The sequence below is a fragment of the Athene noctua genome, chromosome 5, assembly GCF_965140245.1.
Source record: "Athene noctua chromosome 5, bAthNoc1.hap1.1, whole genome shotgun sequence".
Lineage (NCBI taxonomy): Eukaryota > Metazoa > Chordata > Aves > Strigiformes > Strigidae > Athene > Athene noctua.
Window position 1 is genome coordinate 19573249 of NC_134041.1, and position 19580 is coordinate 19592828.

Consider the following 19580-nt stretch of genomic DNA (forward strand, 5'->3'; position numbering starts at 1 on the left):
AGTTCTCAGTGCATTTGCTGGCATCTACAGCAAAGCAGCCAGTTGCATCATGTGAGCTTTACTGCTTGTTTCCAGCTGGCTCTCAAGTTATGCAGACAACAAAATCTGCAAATCACAGCCCATCACCACTCATAAGCAGCATGATACCAGAACCTGCTTGGAGGACCCTATGACAAAATGAATATCAGTACTCTTCAGGTTAACTGTTACAGTACCAAAAGAAAAGTTTGGATGGGAATAAGATAATAAATTCAACTATACATAGACAGAAACTTGTTTTATGAATGTCTGTCCATCCCACTGTTAAACACAGGAGCACCCCTTTCTATCAAAATACATCATACTATACAAACACTTCATATTATCTTTGTCTCAAAAAGTCCACAATAGGCACTGTAAATTTTAACAGCTACCATATTCAAAATGATTAGCAGCCTTGGAAGTCAAAGACTAGAATTTGTCCACGTGGGAACAGATGCATCATTGCAAGCTTCTTTACACAATATGTTAGTATTGTTAGTATGGAAACAATTGCTTAAACCTCTGAAGAATCCGAGAAAGAAAAAGCCACAACCAACAACTGATCAAGTGTTGGTACACCCTGTATCACTGGAGGAAGACAATGACAGTGGCTGTGGAACCAGAGAGCAGCAAAAGGAATGATAAACAAAAGGGATTGGAGGGGCGGGGGGGGGGGGGGGGGGGGGGAAGAGATATTGAGACAGACAGAAGGACAGAACTGAAGCACTACCACATCCGCACACTTTACCCTGAGAAAAAACAGTTACCAGGATTTCTATGACACATCACTTCTACTTAATAGACTTCTGTCAGAACGACACGAGTGAAACAAGTCAGTTCTTGTAAAGCACAAGTGAGGAAAGGTAACACTGTCAAAAAAGATATTAATGCCAACTGTAGCTGTCATTTTTTTGGTGTAGCACACATCTTTTGTATGCTAAGGTACTCAACTAGTTGGTGCACTGTAACTAAAAAACCTGTTCCAATGACTTAAAGAGCAAGCATTATGCTAACACAGCTTATGTTGGCCATTAAATATGACTGTATATACAGTACACACACACTCAACAGTTGTACTTTGGTCTGAAGTGTAACAAACTGGGCACACGCAGATTCTAAGTATGAAACATTTAACTACAAAACATACCTATTAGCAGATAGCTCTCTGACTGGTGAGCCTTTAAAGGGAATCTTTTCTCCAGAACATGATCCAAACTAGCTGGCTGGCTACCACATTTTTCTTTGTTTCTAGGGTAAACAAAAATGCAAACAAAACCATATCAATATATCCAACACTCTTAGCATACATACCTAATTGCCAGAATATATCATAACCAGTGCAACTATCCTTAGCTTTCCACCTTGGCAGCTTATAAGAATAGAAGGTACTTCATGCTGTTGTGGTAGCAATGAAATGTGCTGTAAGGTGTGTGAGTCTGCAGCATTCGTGAGGGTGTTTCTTGGAATGTTGAGACTTTTTAACAGAATGTTTGATCTGGACACCGAAATTAGGATCCATTATCCCACAGATGGTATTTTTATTGCAGAAGTCAAATACGGACAAGAAATGCTTCTCTAGAGGAGCAGCAGCAAGATTTTATTTTAATCCTTTGTTTTATACTAGTCAAGATTTACCAAGTCACTGAAGAACAAGTTGCACCCACTGTTGTTTCCAGAGTCTACATTTGCGCTCATCTTTGGATTTAATGATTTTTAGAAAAAAAACCCGCAAAAACCTCCTTTGCTAAAAATCTGCACACCCTCATGTCTAGTCTTCCCTCTAAAATCAGAGTGAAAATTCACTTCACCTAGAGCAGGAGCTGGTAGAGTTACCTTATTTCCCTCCATAATGACAGCAAAATTAAAGTACCTCAAAAGATTTCCTCTGGATATGCTCTGCTCCGGGGATTGCATGCTGGATATACCAAGACTCAGCCTTTTTGCAGCTTCTGTTTTTCCTTCAGGAATACTTAGCTCTTTTTGTCGGACAGGAGTTACACCATACTTTTCTTCTAGACACCTGAGAGGCACAGTCCTGTTGATAGGCTGAAAAATAATTGCTCCGCTCTGCTTCGATATCGGTGTGCGATTCCCAACATAGTATCTAACTAAGCCGGGGATACTGTCGAAACTTTCAAGTTCAAACTGATACTGAACACGGCAGTAGGCTTCATTGAGTCTTAGAACCGTTCTGTTGATTTTAAAATGCTGAGAGGTATTTTTCCACTGACAGGTAAGAACGAAGTTCCCAGGACTGGAGAGAGAATCCCTAATCAGAAAATCTCCATCTCTCTGAACTAGGCCTTCAGCCACCTTTGAGGAAAAATAATTACACACAAAAATACTTTCAGAATCAGAAAGCAAGTAATCAAACAACACATCACAACAAAATATTCTTAAACATGGGATTTAATTTGGCTGCTCTGGGAGGACAGACAAAGCCAGAAATACAAAGCAAAGCATGAACTGTGGTAGAAGAAGGATGTCTCCCATTGTAAAATGAAGAGCTCATCTCACAGCAGACATCTGGAGGGGCTTCTTGGAAAATGCCCAGCAGCCAGAATCATGATCCACTTTTTCATATATATGTCTTCCAGTTTGTTAATAGAAAATAAGGCATGAAGGGAAAGCAATGACTCTGGATTTTAGAGTTTAAAGCATCTGAATAGACAGTCACACTGAAGTTTAGAAGCCATTACCATAGGACCCCAGAAATTGTCCTTTTGCTGTAACCTTAAGTGACAGAAGCTTTCATTTTTCATTCTTTGTGAATACTGCATAGTACTAGGAATAGTCAGAGAAATCCTGCTTTTCTGCTTTGAGGTAGTCCTTTCATGTGATAAACCACAGATCTAACAGCTGATCTTAAGCGCAGCAGACATGGCTGCTGTGCCCGCTCTCACTGAGGGGAAGGGCAGCCGGCGGCTCGCAGCTCTGGCCGGAGCCGGGTTCTACCGCGAGGGACGGAGGCCCGCAGGGGGAGCTCCCGGAGCTCTGGGAACCCAAGCTCCAATCCAACCACAGCTTTAACATACTTTTAACTACGTTTGTAAGGATCAAAATTAAGTTATTACATAGATTTTCTTGTGGGGTTTTTTTTCCTTCCTTCTCGAAATTCCAAGTACAAGAAAGAAAATAAACAAGAACATTTTAACTTTGGTTAAGAACACTGAATCAAATTAATGTCAGCATGTCTGAACAACATGGGGAGAGTATTCTCATATAAAGCTTGAATTCCATTTCTGCCTTTATTCAATGCACACAAATCCTGAAATATATGCACTGAATCCTTCTTCAGCCTCATTTTATGCCAAGCTGTGATAAATACCATAGTTTGCACATAAATAAGCATTATGTTTCTACTACATTAATGCAGATATCAGAGATGTGTTTGGTACCTTAATGCAATTCTGCTTGTCTATAAAAGCTCAAAGCTCATTTGACAATGCAAAGACCACGTACCTGCCGAGGAATACGTCCATGGTACCAGGCATGGCTACGCAAGTCTTCACTACTTAGCTGCAGTTCTTCCTCTAACTCCTTCTTCAGTTTTTCTGGGCTGTTGTCCATAACTTGCCTCTCCCTAGAAAACTGCAATAAAAGATTAAAAGCTTCAACTGTGCCAAGTTTAGTGATTAACATTTTACCTGGGTTATAACTTCCATCACATGATCTGCACTAGCCACTGGAACGCAGGTACTGCTTTCAGCAGGCTGGCTTGGCTTTGGTCTCTAGTTGTATTTGTGAAATCCAGCATTCAGTGAGATAACATGTTATTATTATACACTGCACGGAACAGAGCAAAGTGTTCTGTCTGTACAACAAGCTAATAAAGGCACACCTACAAAGTCACTTCTCTTACTTCCTCTTCCCAACAAGAATTCTAACTATACCACCCAAAAATGTAGCAGGGCACAAGTGCCCGGCTTCAATATTCCTCCTCCTGTTTCAACTTCCATTTTAATTTCAGATTCTTCCCCCCCACCACCACTCCCTTTGAACCCATCCAATTAAGAACATTCCAAATGGATCAAGACAAACTAACCTGCACATACATAGTTGTTCAACATTTCTGTTGCACTAAAAAACAGATTGCCAAAGTAATTTGTCACTTTAAAGGGCTTACTTCTAATGGTCATTAAATCTGCATGTCTGAGATGTTCCCTTCTTAAGGGAAAAAGCTCTTGTTGCCCCTTAGCACAAAAAGCCTGAGATCTGTTTGGAGATATCTCCATGACCACTATATACAACTACTGTAAGATTTTCTGGAACATTTCAATCTTCATCTCTTCTTGGAGTACAGCTTCCATGCTGGACCACTCTGGCTCATGGCTCATCACTTCCTGTGGATGCAGTGTTGCTAACAAAGTGCGGTGCAGCATCCCCTCTAGAGTTGTCATCTACTCTTTCATAAGCACTCAGTGGAGGGAAGTTCTGTGGACTTCCTTACATTCTCCAAGGGCTGAGGACTCCAGCCCGTCTTTACTGTTGCAGAAGAGTTTCAAAAGCCCAAGATACCCAAGAGAAACAGGTTCATTACAGGGAACATGTTCAACATTGATCAAAGAAACAGAGTATACCCTCTCTTAAAAGAAAGTACATTTTAAAAAAGAGAGGGAGAGAGAGCTGGGACCTCCAGCTGGAGAACAGACTAAAATGCAACATTTTGCTCCAGTGAATTACGGATTTTTTTCTTAGGTCTGGATATGAGCCAAAGTTCACAGGTTCCCTTCACTGACACACTGATGTAAATATGGAACACACGCATTATTTAAAAAAGAATTGGGAATGCTTGCCCACCAATTCTATTCTTTCTGTGAAAGCTTCTCTCTATAGCATTTTTTTCTTCATATTGAATACTCACAGCACCTAACCGTGGGAGCAGGTGGCATACATTTAGCACTTCTTTCAACAATCCTCCATGCAATTTCAAGCAGACTGAATTACAACAGATTACTAGACAGCAGATTTTTGGTGGAACAATGCCAGAAGAGGCATCCCGCTGCCAAGACTATTTAAACATGCTGGGAACCCAGAGAAATTCTGAGATAAATTTTCCTCTTCTCTCTGCTTTTCTCAGAGAAAACTAGGGCTTCTCTTAGACAAACACAAATGAACATAGTAATTTATACAGGAAGGCAACAGATAAAACCAACGAGGTAAAGATTATGCTTCTGTTAATCATAACAGGGTAGCATTTATCCATACAAATGTGGTTCAAAATGGACAATCATTTTCAACAAGGAACAATTTCTTTGTGCTTTCATACAGTCAAGGTCTTCCATCAGCTCCTCCCAAGCTTTATGGCAAGAAACGTCTGTGCAGAAACAAACCACACCACAAAAAGAGACCTTCACTGCAAGGGCTCTTTCATAAAGCCATGTACAATGGGAAGAGATTGAGTTACTGGGTCACAGAGGAACCTTGGTGAGGACTCAAGCCCAAAAGTGTATCAAAACATAGTCAAGTAAGGCACAAGATCTCTCCACTCCAAACTTCTGTGATCTCTGTGATCTATCGACTAACATAGCTAAAGGACTAGTGGCCCACGCCTGACACCTTTATTTCCCAACTCAAATGGCTGGGGACCCATTTAAAGCTGACTGGCATTGGTTCCAGAATTAACAGCCACTTCACTGCCTCCTCTTACGGAATGATAGCAAGTACTACAGCATTTACATCAGCCAAAGGTAGAGTGAAAAGCACACTGACTCTGAGTAGACTTTTCAAGAGCACCTTGTCCCTGACTGCACAAACTGAAGAACTTTTAAAGTACCTGCTCCAATCTAAACAAGAGCACTCTGTTGTAATGGTATACAAATCTTTTACATTCATAGCTATGGATTTGGCTAATCTTCTGAAAGGAACTACTACTTTACTGTGAATTGTATTTAAGTTTTTTAAAGATGCTTTTGACTGAATAGAGATCTTAACCCAAAGCTACTGTAAAAATTGTTACCATCCTTCTGTATCTTTGCCTACCATTGCCTACCACTGTATCTCAGTGGTAGGCAAAGCTAATGTGAATGGAACAGACTATAGCATACAAATGCAATAACTGAATTTTCTTAGGAGAGCTAGATTCAACAAAGAGAGCTATAGGTCTTTGTTTATGAACTAATTTATCCATTGTACTGACACAAATTACCTTAAAAAACCAGGATTATCAAGTTACAGATACACATAAATTACAAATATAGCAAAGAAACCTAGATTTTCTTCTGGTGGTTAAATGGATTTTTTTACCACTCAAGTGAAGGTAATGAGACACATATTGCACTTGAATTACATCTAGCAACACAACAAGAAAAACATTTAAGGAATCCAAACCAACTAAATTGTTAACGTTCATGATTATTGGTTTATTAAAAATCCTCTCCACCATGGTCTACCACACTGAGCATACTCTGATTGCCAGAGGTCAGACATCTCCTGAGATGAAGCAAACATGCTTAAATAACCCTTATGCAACTCTGACCTTAGTGGAAGAACTCCTGTGGCTAGCACAAACCCTGAAATACACTGCCTAGGTAAGCAAGTTCAGTAATAGCATGTCTCCCTGGACAGTTTTTTTTGTTGGCTGAGACTGATTTCTTACACAATCTACAGCCGTTACAGGAGAAGTGTGACTGATGAACTGTCTGTAATCATACCAGCCTATGCCCCTCTATGCTAAACTCTATACCCTGCAAGAATCTCCACATACACCGAACTTCACATCATGCAAGTAAGGGCTCAAAAATCACTCCAGGCACAGCCTGCACAAGCATGTTAGTCTGTAAATAAGGAAGAGTTTAAGCTTAGAAAAGCATAATAATTATGTCAATGGGCTTTCTTTCAAAAGAAAAGGTGACCTATTCAACATAATGTGATGCAGATACTTCAGCCTCATTTTCCAATAGGACCCAAAGGGTAATTAATCAGCAGTAATAGTATGCTGTAAATTTGCACTAACTTCACAGTGACAAGCCTTCCTTTAGTAGTATGTCCTCAGTTTATGCCTCTGTCTAAGACACTTTGTTGGCTCATACCCAATGACTGAAAGAAACCTGAATTTATATTTACAGTTAGACAGTGAATAGTAAAAAAAAAAAAAATTATATATTTTTTTTTAAAATTAAAAATCTAGTGCAAAAATTAAAGACTTCAGTATATTCTGCAACAAAACATGGTTGAGGCAACACAGGGAAGCTTCCAGTTTAAATTCTTTAAGATTTATGAATAGTAACAACCCTGTCAGAGATCCCTAGAACATAAAACCAAATCAAGTCAGCAGAACTTTTTTCAAATACAGATGCTTTTCCTGATGTACAAAGAACTCCCCCTAGTTACATGCTTTCCAGAACTGTTCATGTTCAGTCACATTGTTTCTATTCCTGGTGTTACTTTAAGATATTCCTGCCATGCTGAGGTTTTGTGACTAGGTCTTTAAAAGAAAACCACAAAACTATCTAGCAATATAATATTATCAACCTTCAGCAAAAGCCCTCAATCCTTACATACTCAATGGAAAACCTAGTGACCCAAGAAGGGGGGAAAAAAATTTCCAGTCAGTACATTTATTCTAGTGTTTTTAATAAACATCACTCAAGTTTATTATATTTCACAAAGGATTTCTACTTCAGGGGCATTAAACTAAAAGCAGACTGTGCTTACAGGTGTAACAAGCTACCCTTGATGCTACATAGTATTTTACATTTTCTTCAGGCAAATATTAATCCAGAGTATGAAAAACTGGAAAATATCAAAGTTTAAGGAAGTAAAACATCAAAATATGATCTTAATTAAGGTAAATTTTAAAAGGACTTGACCTACTACAATATTCTGTACCTATGAAACTTATGAACATATTTTAATGGGAATTTCTCACAATAATTTGTTGTTTGTGCAGGAGGAGTTTGAGTGTTTGGCACTCTGCAAGGGAAACTTGCTCTATATCAAGGTCTTGTGTCAACCATCCTAGCTGAATTTATCACATTAGATTAGAATAATTTTTAAATTGTGCTGAATAATCTACTGCATGAGTTTGGTGGTAAACAAAATCACACAGCTATTTCTGTAACCTGCTGGCAGTGGATTCTTTTTACAATTCGTATCTGCAACAACTCCAGTGAAGTACATGTACCCATGGAAAATCAAAAGCTGAGAGAAGAATCACACAGGTTTTGATAAATATACACCCATAGTTGCATCTTATGTATTCTAGCTTTTGTGGCTTACCTCAATTGTTATTAATTAATTCTCCCTTTAAGGTGATCAAGAGGAGGTTTTTTTGCTTGATTTTTTAAACAGCTTGAATTATGAGGAAAAGGCTTTTACTTTTTAGACAGTTTGGTGTTGGTCCAAAATCTAGATCATCACCTTCAGTTCTGATAATGCAGAATTTCATATCATGTCTCTTTGTATACTTCTGACAAAGTATTATTTACTTAAAGCACAGCCAAGGACTGTTACAAGCACATGACTGAAGATGGCCTCATTTCCATCCAATCTCGATTATTTCCTGATGCTTTGCACAGCTCTGCCAGCTGATATTAAATTAGCCCAACAGGCCACCTTGGAACCACCTGATTTTCTGTCGCTTTGAAGGTTTCAAGAAAAAAAGAAAAGAAAAGAGATATCATTATTACGGATAAATGCAAACAGCTCTGTGAAAGCTGAAGTGTGATCTGATTGAGGAAATAAGTCGGGCCAGTACATTTCCTAAACTTTTAATAAATGTACTATATCAATCTAAACCAAATCTATTACTGCTTTCTCCCAAATCCATCTTTTCTCCAACACTGAAGGCCTGATAACGTTTGCTTGAGTGCACTATGAACTACAACTGTCTGACCTTGTAAAATCACTAGGTCCTACAGAATCACCAAATAAATGAGAGATGTGAGATACTCTGTGATTCATCAAAAACTTGAATTTTGTGAGATTTAAATAGCTTTTAGTGAAGTGGATAATTTAAGAGAAAGACCAATCGACAGAAAATGTGAAGGGGATGCTGGGGCAGGGACAAGAAATATCAAAAGGGAAGACAAAGATGTGAAATGAGAAAGAAGGGAGGGGACAGACCAGAGGACACTAAAAACATCTGGAAAAGTGAAAAATTAATGAAATTATTCTATTTCCAAACCACTAGACAGCAATCAACTTGTTCATATAGAAAATTAATATTTTATTGTCAAAGTTCTAATTCGAGATCAAGATATACTTCACTGGCTGCAGAGACCCCTTAAGTCTCTAACCCTTGTGAAGATGATCGGAATGCCCATCTGGCACTATAAGCCTTTTAAAATATACAATTACATCAATTTATGTTTTATTTATAGAGTACAATGTATTGCATTAACTCTACCACTAAGTCACCAAAACCAACAGACTTGCACTATGCATTTAAAAGAATACCCATGTGGAATCAGACTCTCCATCTTTCTTTGAAAACATTCTCTACAAAAGAGTAGTTTCACTGGCCAAGAACTTAAAGTGACAAGAATACACGGACAGAGTTATTTCTGAAGTAGTTTTTTGAGAAAGGACTAATGGGGAAAAGGGAGTTTCTAAATTCAGAAAACCATTTTCTGATTTAACTTGGACATTTTGAACTACAACTGCAGCAATGTTCTTCACAGGGCAGTTTTCTCTAATCTTCCAGAGTGCACAAAGCTGACAAAGGACTATAACAAGTGCTATGTTAAATAATGGGAGATAATAAAATGGGTGATGTCCTTTGCATAGATGACTGCCAACTTCTGCAGGATTTTACTTTTATTTTCTAGTGGCTTGATTAGTTGGTTGAGACATAAAACAAGTAATATATAAACTTTCACCACGACAAAGATACAGGAGAGAAATCTCAAACTACTCAGACTAATTAATACATAAGAATGACAATTTTGAAGCCACAAGACTTCTGTGTGCTTGTTTAGGTAACAGGTGGCATCTTTTGAAGTTACTGACAAAAAGTCCACAAATCACCATGAAAACTTCTATCATAACTGTGATGGCTCTTTAAAATCAAATAAACTCCATCATATGCATGTTCTCAGTCTGTCACTATGAACAATAGAATCTGCCTGACATTCACAAAAAAAGCAGCCATTTTTTATTAATTAGTAAGCGAGATATTTGTTTGGGAGGAGGAAAATAAAAAAAGGCTTTTAGTACCAAGTTCAGTCTAATGTTAACTGAAGGTAACGGAAAGACTTAATTCTAGTGCACTCTGCATTCACCTTCCACTACAACATTACACTGATAACAATTCCTTAATTTTATAGGTGACCACGTTCAGAGCCAGGAGGACATCCTCATTTCTAGAGTACGGATCCTAAAAAATCCCGAGTTTAGAGTTAGTCAAATCCTGATCTCCTCACTCAGTGACCCGAGGGACTTTGACCACCAAATCAAAAGGATTTTAGAAGTTGGATAGTTTTTTTGTTTTAATCTGAGGTAAATGAAAAGTATTACCAAGAAGTTAAATGCATAAATATCTACTGGAGAATGTTCATATTCCCACTGAAAAGGAATCACTTTGAAAGCACCAGTGGTTCCTGTGCTCTCTATATATTTATGATAGAGGGTATATTGCAGTGAAATTTCGATGGACTGTAGAAAATTACCATGGGAAATTGAAAAAAGTTATATAAGACTCATCAAAACTCAAACTCAGAGGCAAGACAATGGAGAATGAAAGTTCAGGAAGCTATACAAAATTTCACATCATTTTTTATAAGTCAGTCTTTTCCCATCTGACCCTCTCCAAGAACAAATCTAACATCAAAAGGCAGACCCATAGTGCTGGGTGATGATGACTTGTAAACTTATGTTATCAAATCCAACTGCCTCCACATACATGCTGAAACCAGATACATGAAGAGCAAGGATGCCAGTGAAACAGATTTAGATCATCACATACTGAACAAATATTAAGATCTACTATCTATAAAAAGTATCTGCAATTCATCCAAGATAAGAGATGGCACTTGCAGTAAGTAGCTGCTTATAAAAGACTTCTTACACAAGCTACATGCATAGCATTAGTACATTACCCAGTAATGAGCTAGATCAATGTGCTGGAAGTTTTAGAACTTGGCAGTCCTGATAATTTGAGTGGCTTTCCCCTTTTGCACAGCTTCAGTTAAGTGTGAATCATAACAGAGAAGAATGAAAATACCTGAACTTTAAGGTCTTTCCCTCTGATCATAACAACCATTACTAGCCAGATCTAGAAACACTGTCTTGCTAAGTTAACGTTGGCAAAGTTAACGTTACTAATTTAGACCTCTTAATTTTTTAAGTCACTGATTTAGTCTTAATTCTTAACTTCCAATAAAAGCAAAAATTGAAGAACAATGTTTTGGCTTGGAAGTGGTGTAAGTCACAATTTAGAATTCTCACTTCACTGTTTTTCTAACCACAAACAGGAGCTCCATGCCTTGAAGTTTCCCCTTCTTTTCCTCAAATGTAGAAGCTGACCTTAACTGTAAAGAGATACTAAAACCAAATGGGATTGTAAAAGGTACTGACACATCATGACTGAAGAATGAGTTGATACAAGTTCAGATCTTCTGCACTGATCATTATATTTTCTATTAATGTATGGGAAAACAAACCAAACATCTGCTGTTGAGATCCTAATTTCACACACTAAAATTAAGTATAGCAAAACATGAGTGCTCATGTGCTGTACTGTTTCCTGTGCGCTGACAGGGTACAACCAGGCATCTCTGAGCTTGGCCACATACTGCCTTCAATTAAATCAGACAACATAATTACAATGAATTTATCTCTGCAGCAAAGTCTGAATATCTCAGAGGTAGCTACAGACTTCAGTAGGCTTATTTATGGATCAATTTGGTATTTCATTACAAATGTAGTTACTATTAAAACTAATAATTAACCTCATCTAACTACACAATCTGATTTTGCTTGGAATGGTACATTTTTCATGATTTAAGTAAGGAGACAACCTCAGTTTTTCATACCATCCTAGGCACTTTGGCTTTTCACAGAATGTACATCATTTGGCCCCAAGGTGTAGATCTTACCTGATTTGACCACCAGCTCTTTCTATACCTACAGCCACTTTCTCTTCAGCAAATACACCAGTTTCCTACCATGAGAACTTCTTAAAATAGTACTTTATCAGATTCAACTAATGCTAAATCTGCATGCTAGGACACATGCATTCAAATCTATTTTAAATGCCGCAAATTTCTTTAAATAGAACCTTATTTTTGAAAGAGCCCAGCTGTAATTTGTTGCTACATAAAAGGTTTTCTTTTTTTCTCTCCATACAGCAAATACTACTAATGTTTCAGTTTCTCCAGAGACTGTATGGATTAGACTAAATGGAAAGTTGCTATGACAACATTACTGTTATTTTAGGTATTAGAAATTCATGCCAAGTTAAACAAAGGGCATGCATGGTCAGGAACAATGGTTTTGTAACTGTTCTGACAGCCAATGATAAAACCCAATGCAATTTTAAGAGTTTTAGAACAGAAGAGTTAAACCTTATGCTTAAAATTGGAATGAAAATGAAAAATAATTACAGTAACAGGAAAGCATCTTTAGCTCTCTATTCTAATGATCATTTCTGACATTTGTCCCAGTGAGAAAAAGAAGACAGTCTGATCAGACTCACTTTTTCAGTGTGCCCAAAAGACTGCGCTCCACACCTCACTTTCAGAAACAGACAGTTAGAAGACTAAATCACTGAAGGAGAGAGGAGGAGGGCAGCTGTTCCTAACTTTTAAGTGCCTCCATCAAAGTCTGAAAGCCGACAGGCCAGAAGACAGCCTGTGAAGGTTTTCACATGCTTCCTCATTGCAAGTGCTCTAGAAAATATATACGTATTAGACAGAGACTTACAGAGCTGACACTTTGTTATCCAAAGAACAACTCAATAATAAATTTTAACTAAAAAGATTTAAAAGCTTAGATGTAGCTCACAGATCCTCAAAAGTAGTTAGATACCCCACCGGATTACAATTCAATTCCCAAGTCACTTAGACACTTCTGGAGGTGTGGCTCAAAATATTTATAAAGGCTTTTTCTTTGCATACAGTACATTTCTGAATAAAGTGAAAGATGTCCCTGCCCACGGCAGGAGGATTGGACTAGATGATCTTTAAAGGTTCCTTCCAACCCAAGCCATTCTGTCAGTGTATGATTTTGAGTATTTTGTAATTTCTAAAATATAAGGGCAAGTCCAAAATTGTCTCAAGTGTTGAAAAAAACCTGAGCTCCTGAGCACAACTGCCTATGTTTTCAGTAAAACTTAGGGAACCAAGTGGTCTGATCAGTTAAATTCTGAAAGCTTAAAACTTTGCTAAAATTCTCTTCAGTGAGTCCCAAACAAGGGCATTTTTAACTTGGTGCCTAAACATAAAGACAGACAACTCAGGCTCATAAAACAAAGTTGTTTAAACTTCTCTCTGAGACAATGGTTCTAAAGACATTCTTTAGAACAGAAACACACTGTACCCAACCATCATATAAAAACAAACATTTCTGAACAAAACCTAAAAGCATTACTGACTAGCACACTGTATATTTACTGTTACTGAAAAAGGGCACCTACCTTGACTCTGATAATAGACTTACGATGATAAAAGCAGCAAAGTGCTGCAATCAGCATTTGAAAAACATTATAATCCTTCGGCATTTTCAGTTCTGCTGTTTGTAGTTCCTCAAGACTGAAGATAAACAGTCACTATTACCAATTCTCAGAGGTTTAGCAAGCTCTTTAGTATCACCACTGCCTGCCAGGGCTGCTACACCCCCCTACTCACATAACAGTCTGGGACATTTTCCACAGCTGAAGTTGATACTATCAATTCAGTGGCCACTAGCATGCTTGCTTCCAGCATGCCATAGAGAGAGTGCCAGAATCCTCATGTGATGTTTCACTCACCAGTGAAATCCTAGCTCCTCTATCTTGGTATCCCCTGGCTCAGAGATGTATTTAAGCAACCAGCTCAAGACAAACCTCTTCTTGATGAGATACAATACCTGACTGTCTCCCTGTGCTGATAAAGGCTTAATCAGTTGCTCCAGCTCAATCATGCAATGTCTCTATCTGCATCATCAATAATATACATATAAAACACACAAAAATAAAGGAACTAAGAGGAAAAGCAGTTGATTACTATTTGATGACTGTTACTCTTCCTACTCAAATAAGAATTACATCCTTAGAGCTTAGGGTAACTAAGGAAAATGATGAATCTGTTTATTTTTAATTAGGAAGCTTCTGGCAAGCACTCCTTAGATAAAAATAGCAAGAAGTCAACACTGTCAGCATGGTCAGCATTAGTGCTGCAGCCAAGGTACCTTTATAATTTAAAGCTATTAGCAGACAGCTTTAGTTTGGTGATAGTCCCATGGGATTGTGCAAACTGCTAGAGAAAGAAAAGACTGAATTCAAGAACACCTCTGATTTGGCAAAGTAAAAATAAACACAAAATAAAAAGCAGTAGTTTTATTTATGCCTGTGATTCTATTCTCTTGGGACACCACAGTCCATAGCTTACTGACCAGTAAACCACTCATCAGCAAAGAATCTGTCCTACATACCTCAAGGCTCTCTCAAGAATGAAGGCAAAAAAGGCAAATAATTTGGCTAATTTTAATAATTGTTAGAAACAAGACCTCACCCTCCGTAGCAGCCCAATTAACAGACTTGGTGAAAGGAAAGAAAATGGACTGGATTGAGGGATACAAGAAACCTGTAACACTTAAAAAAGGGAAACTCTGAAGAGATCAGTCATTTATAATCTGTATGGTATAAAAAAGTCCAGGAGTCACAGATATTTCAGATCTCAGATTAGGAATAAATTAGTCCTAAAGAGTTGTTAAGAGTTACTTGTCTTTTTCATCAGCAACAAATACATTCCATAATTAGGAGGGCACACATAGTAAATGCTTACTGATGTCCTCAGGTATTACTTGCAAGGCAATACTCCTCACCCAATAATAAGAGTACTTCCTTCCCACATTGACTGAACAATGTGAAGTGCCCTCAGTGTCTGCATTAAGCAATGGAACTTGGCACATAAACCAAGAAGCAGCACTGAGCAAAGACAAGGCATAACATGTGCACAGCCTTTCAACACTAGTGCGATGTAGAGCCTGTCCAAAAAGGAAAGGAAACCTCAGTCTTGATAACAAGGAAAAGGAAGCGTGATGTGTAAATTTCTCTTACCTGTTTGACTCACCTAAGGTTTGCAGGTATCTTGCACCAAAGTTAAGCAGTAAAACCAGAATGTTCATAAAGCTAGTTAAGACTACTTGGCCACGTGTAGCTGTGACACGTTATGCCTGTGACTGTTCTGAGGAAAGGAAAATTCTGTAGGTATAAAAGAACAGAGCATTAAATGGACTGAAAAGTGATTACCCTGGCAAGAAAAAGGATGAAAGATTGGCTCAGAAAAGAAGCTAAAACTAATGACTTTGAAATGGAGTCCTGCTATAGCTGTGGAGAGGAAATGCCTCTCCAAGTAGCTTATGACAAACTCGGACAATGAGGGAATAGACAAATACTAAGAATGGGAAAAAAACACACCCCCCCTTTTCTCTCCTCTATGCTGTAGCATATTTAATTTCCATTAAATTCTTTTTCCAATTTGAGGAAATCCATAGGATTATTTTAGCAGGTTGCCAGAGAATAGAAGATGAAAAGATACCCTGCAGAACTCCAAACACAAAAGCCTCAACTGTGACTTCTTGTCCCTAGGTTTTTGGTACTCTGGGAGGTCATCAATCTTCATCAAGAAGTTCTTATAACAACACCCTAATCCCATTTACAGAAGAGAGGGGGGAAAAACATTACAAAAAGGGAAATCAAATTCAAGAATGCATCAGTCAAGGCATTTCTGCTTTATAATGGTGACACGAAAGTATTAGTATCACTGCACAATACACCAAGGTTTAATTTGAAATATCATGAGCAAAAACTATCAAGACAAGTATCTTGAAATTACAGCAGGTGACAAGAACAGCTATTAGGATGACATCTATTTGGCAGCAGAAACCAACTGGTTTAGCAATGCAAAATAAGGTGGGCCACTTTTGCTCTGAAAAGAATTAAAAGTAAGTTCAAAAAAGGAGAGCAGTTCTTTATGGGGTAAAAAAATAATCTAACAATGAGTAAACCTACACTGCAATTTAGACAAAGATTCTCAGTCATCACCAGGAATAAAACCCCTCAACTTGGAGTGCCAGTTCTAATAGAATTCAACATGAAGCACTTTATAAAGAAGAAAAACACAACACCTGCATTCCCATAGTAGCGTAATAAGGTACTTGTGACAATAAAGAGGATGCAGTATCCTTTTTGGATTCGTGTTTTCCTACTTTGACAAGTTCTAGATTGCAAATCCAACTATTGTTGTGGTTCACTAGCTAACATGTTTCCCCAGGCCTTGACAACTTTAAACGTACATTCATGCCTTACAGAAAGACATATGAGTCTTGCAACTTCTTGTATCACTTGTTTACCCAAGGGATACTTACTGGTATAGTTCTATCCATCTAGTTTGAATGATACAATTCTCAATATGGTTCCTTCCTCCAAACAAGGGGTAAAACCACATTCTTCGTGTTTTTACCTTCTCAGAATGAAGTTTCTTTGATATGAAGATATGAATCATCTTCCCAAACCATTTCAAGAGGACATAGATTCCCCCTCTAGTCTTTTCCTTACTGAGACCAAAGGGACATAACAGGTGTATTTTCAACAGATTCCCTTGACTGTAGGCACAATCTCCTCCCTTCAACTGGAATAGCAAAGCTTAATCTGGAAAGTAAATTTGGCCTAGTACGTATTCAATGTAGGCGTGTCTATTTTTCATTTGAAAGGCTTGTTACTAAGCAGCAATGAAAAAAGTTTAAGTGTTACATCTACAGCTCAACATGAACAGCAGGGCATAAATTAAAAATGGTAATTGCCAGTTCCTTATTTCCTGGCTGTAATGGAGTAAGTAAAGAATCAAAAATTATGTATGCTGTGTGAATGCCAGAGATAATGAACCTTAAAAAATAATGTTGTACAATTTTATACAGCAGCTGCTGACACTTTTTATCAACAGTATAACTGGCAGGAAAGAGGGTGCTTTATTTAGATACTGAATCTAATGGGATTTGGTTTTTTATTAAAGGTTAACATGACTTCTGCGTATATAGCTCAATGAATGGGTGACACATTTTTAAGAGTCAGAACCAGAACCTTTGCATGACATTGATAAAGCAGTATGAAAATTAAGACAACTGGAAGGTATCTCAAAGAGTACATGAGAAACCTCTGGTTGATAATATGACAGTTCCTGAACAGCTGGCTATCATGGAGTTGATTTCAGCCAGCATGATTGAGAACAGCCTTCAGGCTGACCCAAATTACACTTCACATGTAGGGAAGATTTATATTTGTAAATATTGACTCAGGGAAACAAAGGATGGTTTAGCCACATTTTCACTCTCCTGTCCTGTAACCTTTTGCTGATACTTTGGATTCTTAGACTCTGCTCATAAAAAATAAAGCATCTGTTTCTTGTACCTTAAAAACATCAAATACAATCTTTCTGCTAAATCAGTCTGTTGATGAATTTCTGGTGCTCTCTACATCAACAGATCAACCATCAGATTAATTTCTTTGTTTTCAAAGATTCTTGCCAAGAATCTTAAAATATCTGATAATCCCTTCATCTGTTTCTAAGGACAGCTGGCTAGAGCGGTTTTGATAGCTAAATTTATTAAGAAAGGATTTCTAAATTCAGAGAATTCAAGGCCACATGAGTCCAAGGACACTTGATCATACATTCTGTGTTGAGTTCCTAATAGTCCATCAGGAAGAGAAATTAAGATACCTCTTCCAACCCCATCTGTGTCATTACAAAGCCTATAGAGTTATTTAGGGTGTTTTCATGGTCTGTTTTAAATTACACTTACCCAGCACTGCGTATCAGGACTGTTCCCCTGACACACCTAAACTGTGCCCAGCCCCATGCACAGCACATTGCATATGCTGGAGTTTGAAGACTTCATGCTGGACAGTGTGAACCTGCTCTGGTTCCTGGAATCCTCTTAGGCTGCTTTAATTGTGCAAGTTAAACAAGATAGAATATGGGGATAATTTCTCTAGAGGGGGTTGGTTTATTTTTCTCTCATCACAAAAAAAATTAAAATTTCTTTGGCTTCAAAGTTGTAAGTGGCTCAGGTAAAGCAACCAAACACAGAAATATAAACACTCAAAACCTCACAAGAGTCTAAAGTTATCAAAACAGTCTGCAGATCCACAAGAAGGTATGATGAACCAAATACCACTCAACTTCATGGAAGTGCTTATAATTCACACACAGAATCATGATTTTAATTTTATATTACAGTGAAATCATTTCAGACTAAATTAGAGGAGGGAATTGGTGGCTTGCCACTGTTACTTCGTACTACACCAACAAATCATTTAAGCATTTAAATCAGCCTAACAAAATTCAATGAAATACATGTAATGCTTTAGATTTCTCTCCACTAATTGAAAGTAAACAATCCAGGCAGAAAGGCAGCTATAAATGAAAGGTGGCATGGTGTACTGTACAAGGGTCAACATCACAAATCTGCTTTGACACAGCACACAGCCAATCCAGAGCACACTGCTCACTGTCACTGGACTAATGATGTCATATGGAACATGGCTATGTCCTAATTACACAGTGCATATGCACAATCTAGCTACAGTTGTGAGTGCCTGTGGCTATTAAATGGCACCTGTAAGGTTGTAATGAAGTACAATATGAATAAAATTTGAAAGAAAAAAACCCAAAGAAAATCAAAGCATTTAAATCTTCAGATTGAAACATTAGCTGAATACAGAAGACTTCTCTATAACTACTTATATGTTCTTTTTAATGTAAGAAAGTCAGAAAATGGGGGACAACAACTAATAAATAATTTGCCCACACAAACATCATCTTCACAATGCCCATTACCATTTAGTGTTAGTCCTTCAGACATGGCCCATCGCCTCTAGTAAAGTTCTCTGGGGGATGCCTCAAATACAAGTAAAGCCCAACTGTTTACAGACGAATACTTTATAAAGTGTAGGAAAGTGCAAGAAAGGGGATGACAACACTGTCAGAAAGCATTACTCACTTTTATCTGTTCCTAACACAACTGTCTACAGGTGCATAACGTCCCACAACCTGGCTCATCTCCTACCATTCTCCTGTGTTAATTAATAGAGCTGTTTCATGTTCTCTTCTATAACCTCACTTCCTGCAGGCTATTGTTGGTGCAGCTTCTAATCATAAATCAATAGAAACAGCTATTACACTTGTTTGCACTGCATGGGCGTGGTATGAGAGAGGTCAGCATAATTTCTTCCTCCTCTCTATCGCAGTTCTGTGAAGCAAAGTCAGACACATGCTGCAGTTGCACAGCAATAGTGAGAAAACAGAATTTGCATCTATTTAGTTTTCAATGCTGCTTGACTAAATCTCTTTGAAAATCTGACTCTCATAAAAACCCAGATGGGCAGCTACAAGAAATAAGTGCCCAACCTCTTCATGAGC

At 37.9% G+C, this 19580-nt stretch overlaps 1 protein-coding gene across 1 annotated transcript in view; it reads right to left on the minus strand.

Annotated features, from left to right (window-relative positions):
* Window positions 1-19580, minus strand: part of BCAR3 (BCAR3 adaptor protein, NSP family member) — a 113459-nt gene that overhangs the window by 8439 nt on the left and 85440 nt on the right. Inside the window, 3 exon segments of the mRNA XM_074906581.1 lie at window positions 1169-1269; window positions 1892-2334; window positions 3484-3612. Of these exon segments, the coding sequence (XP_074762682.1) occupies window positions 1169-1269; window positions 1892-2334; window positions 3484-3612 (673 nt within the window).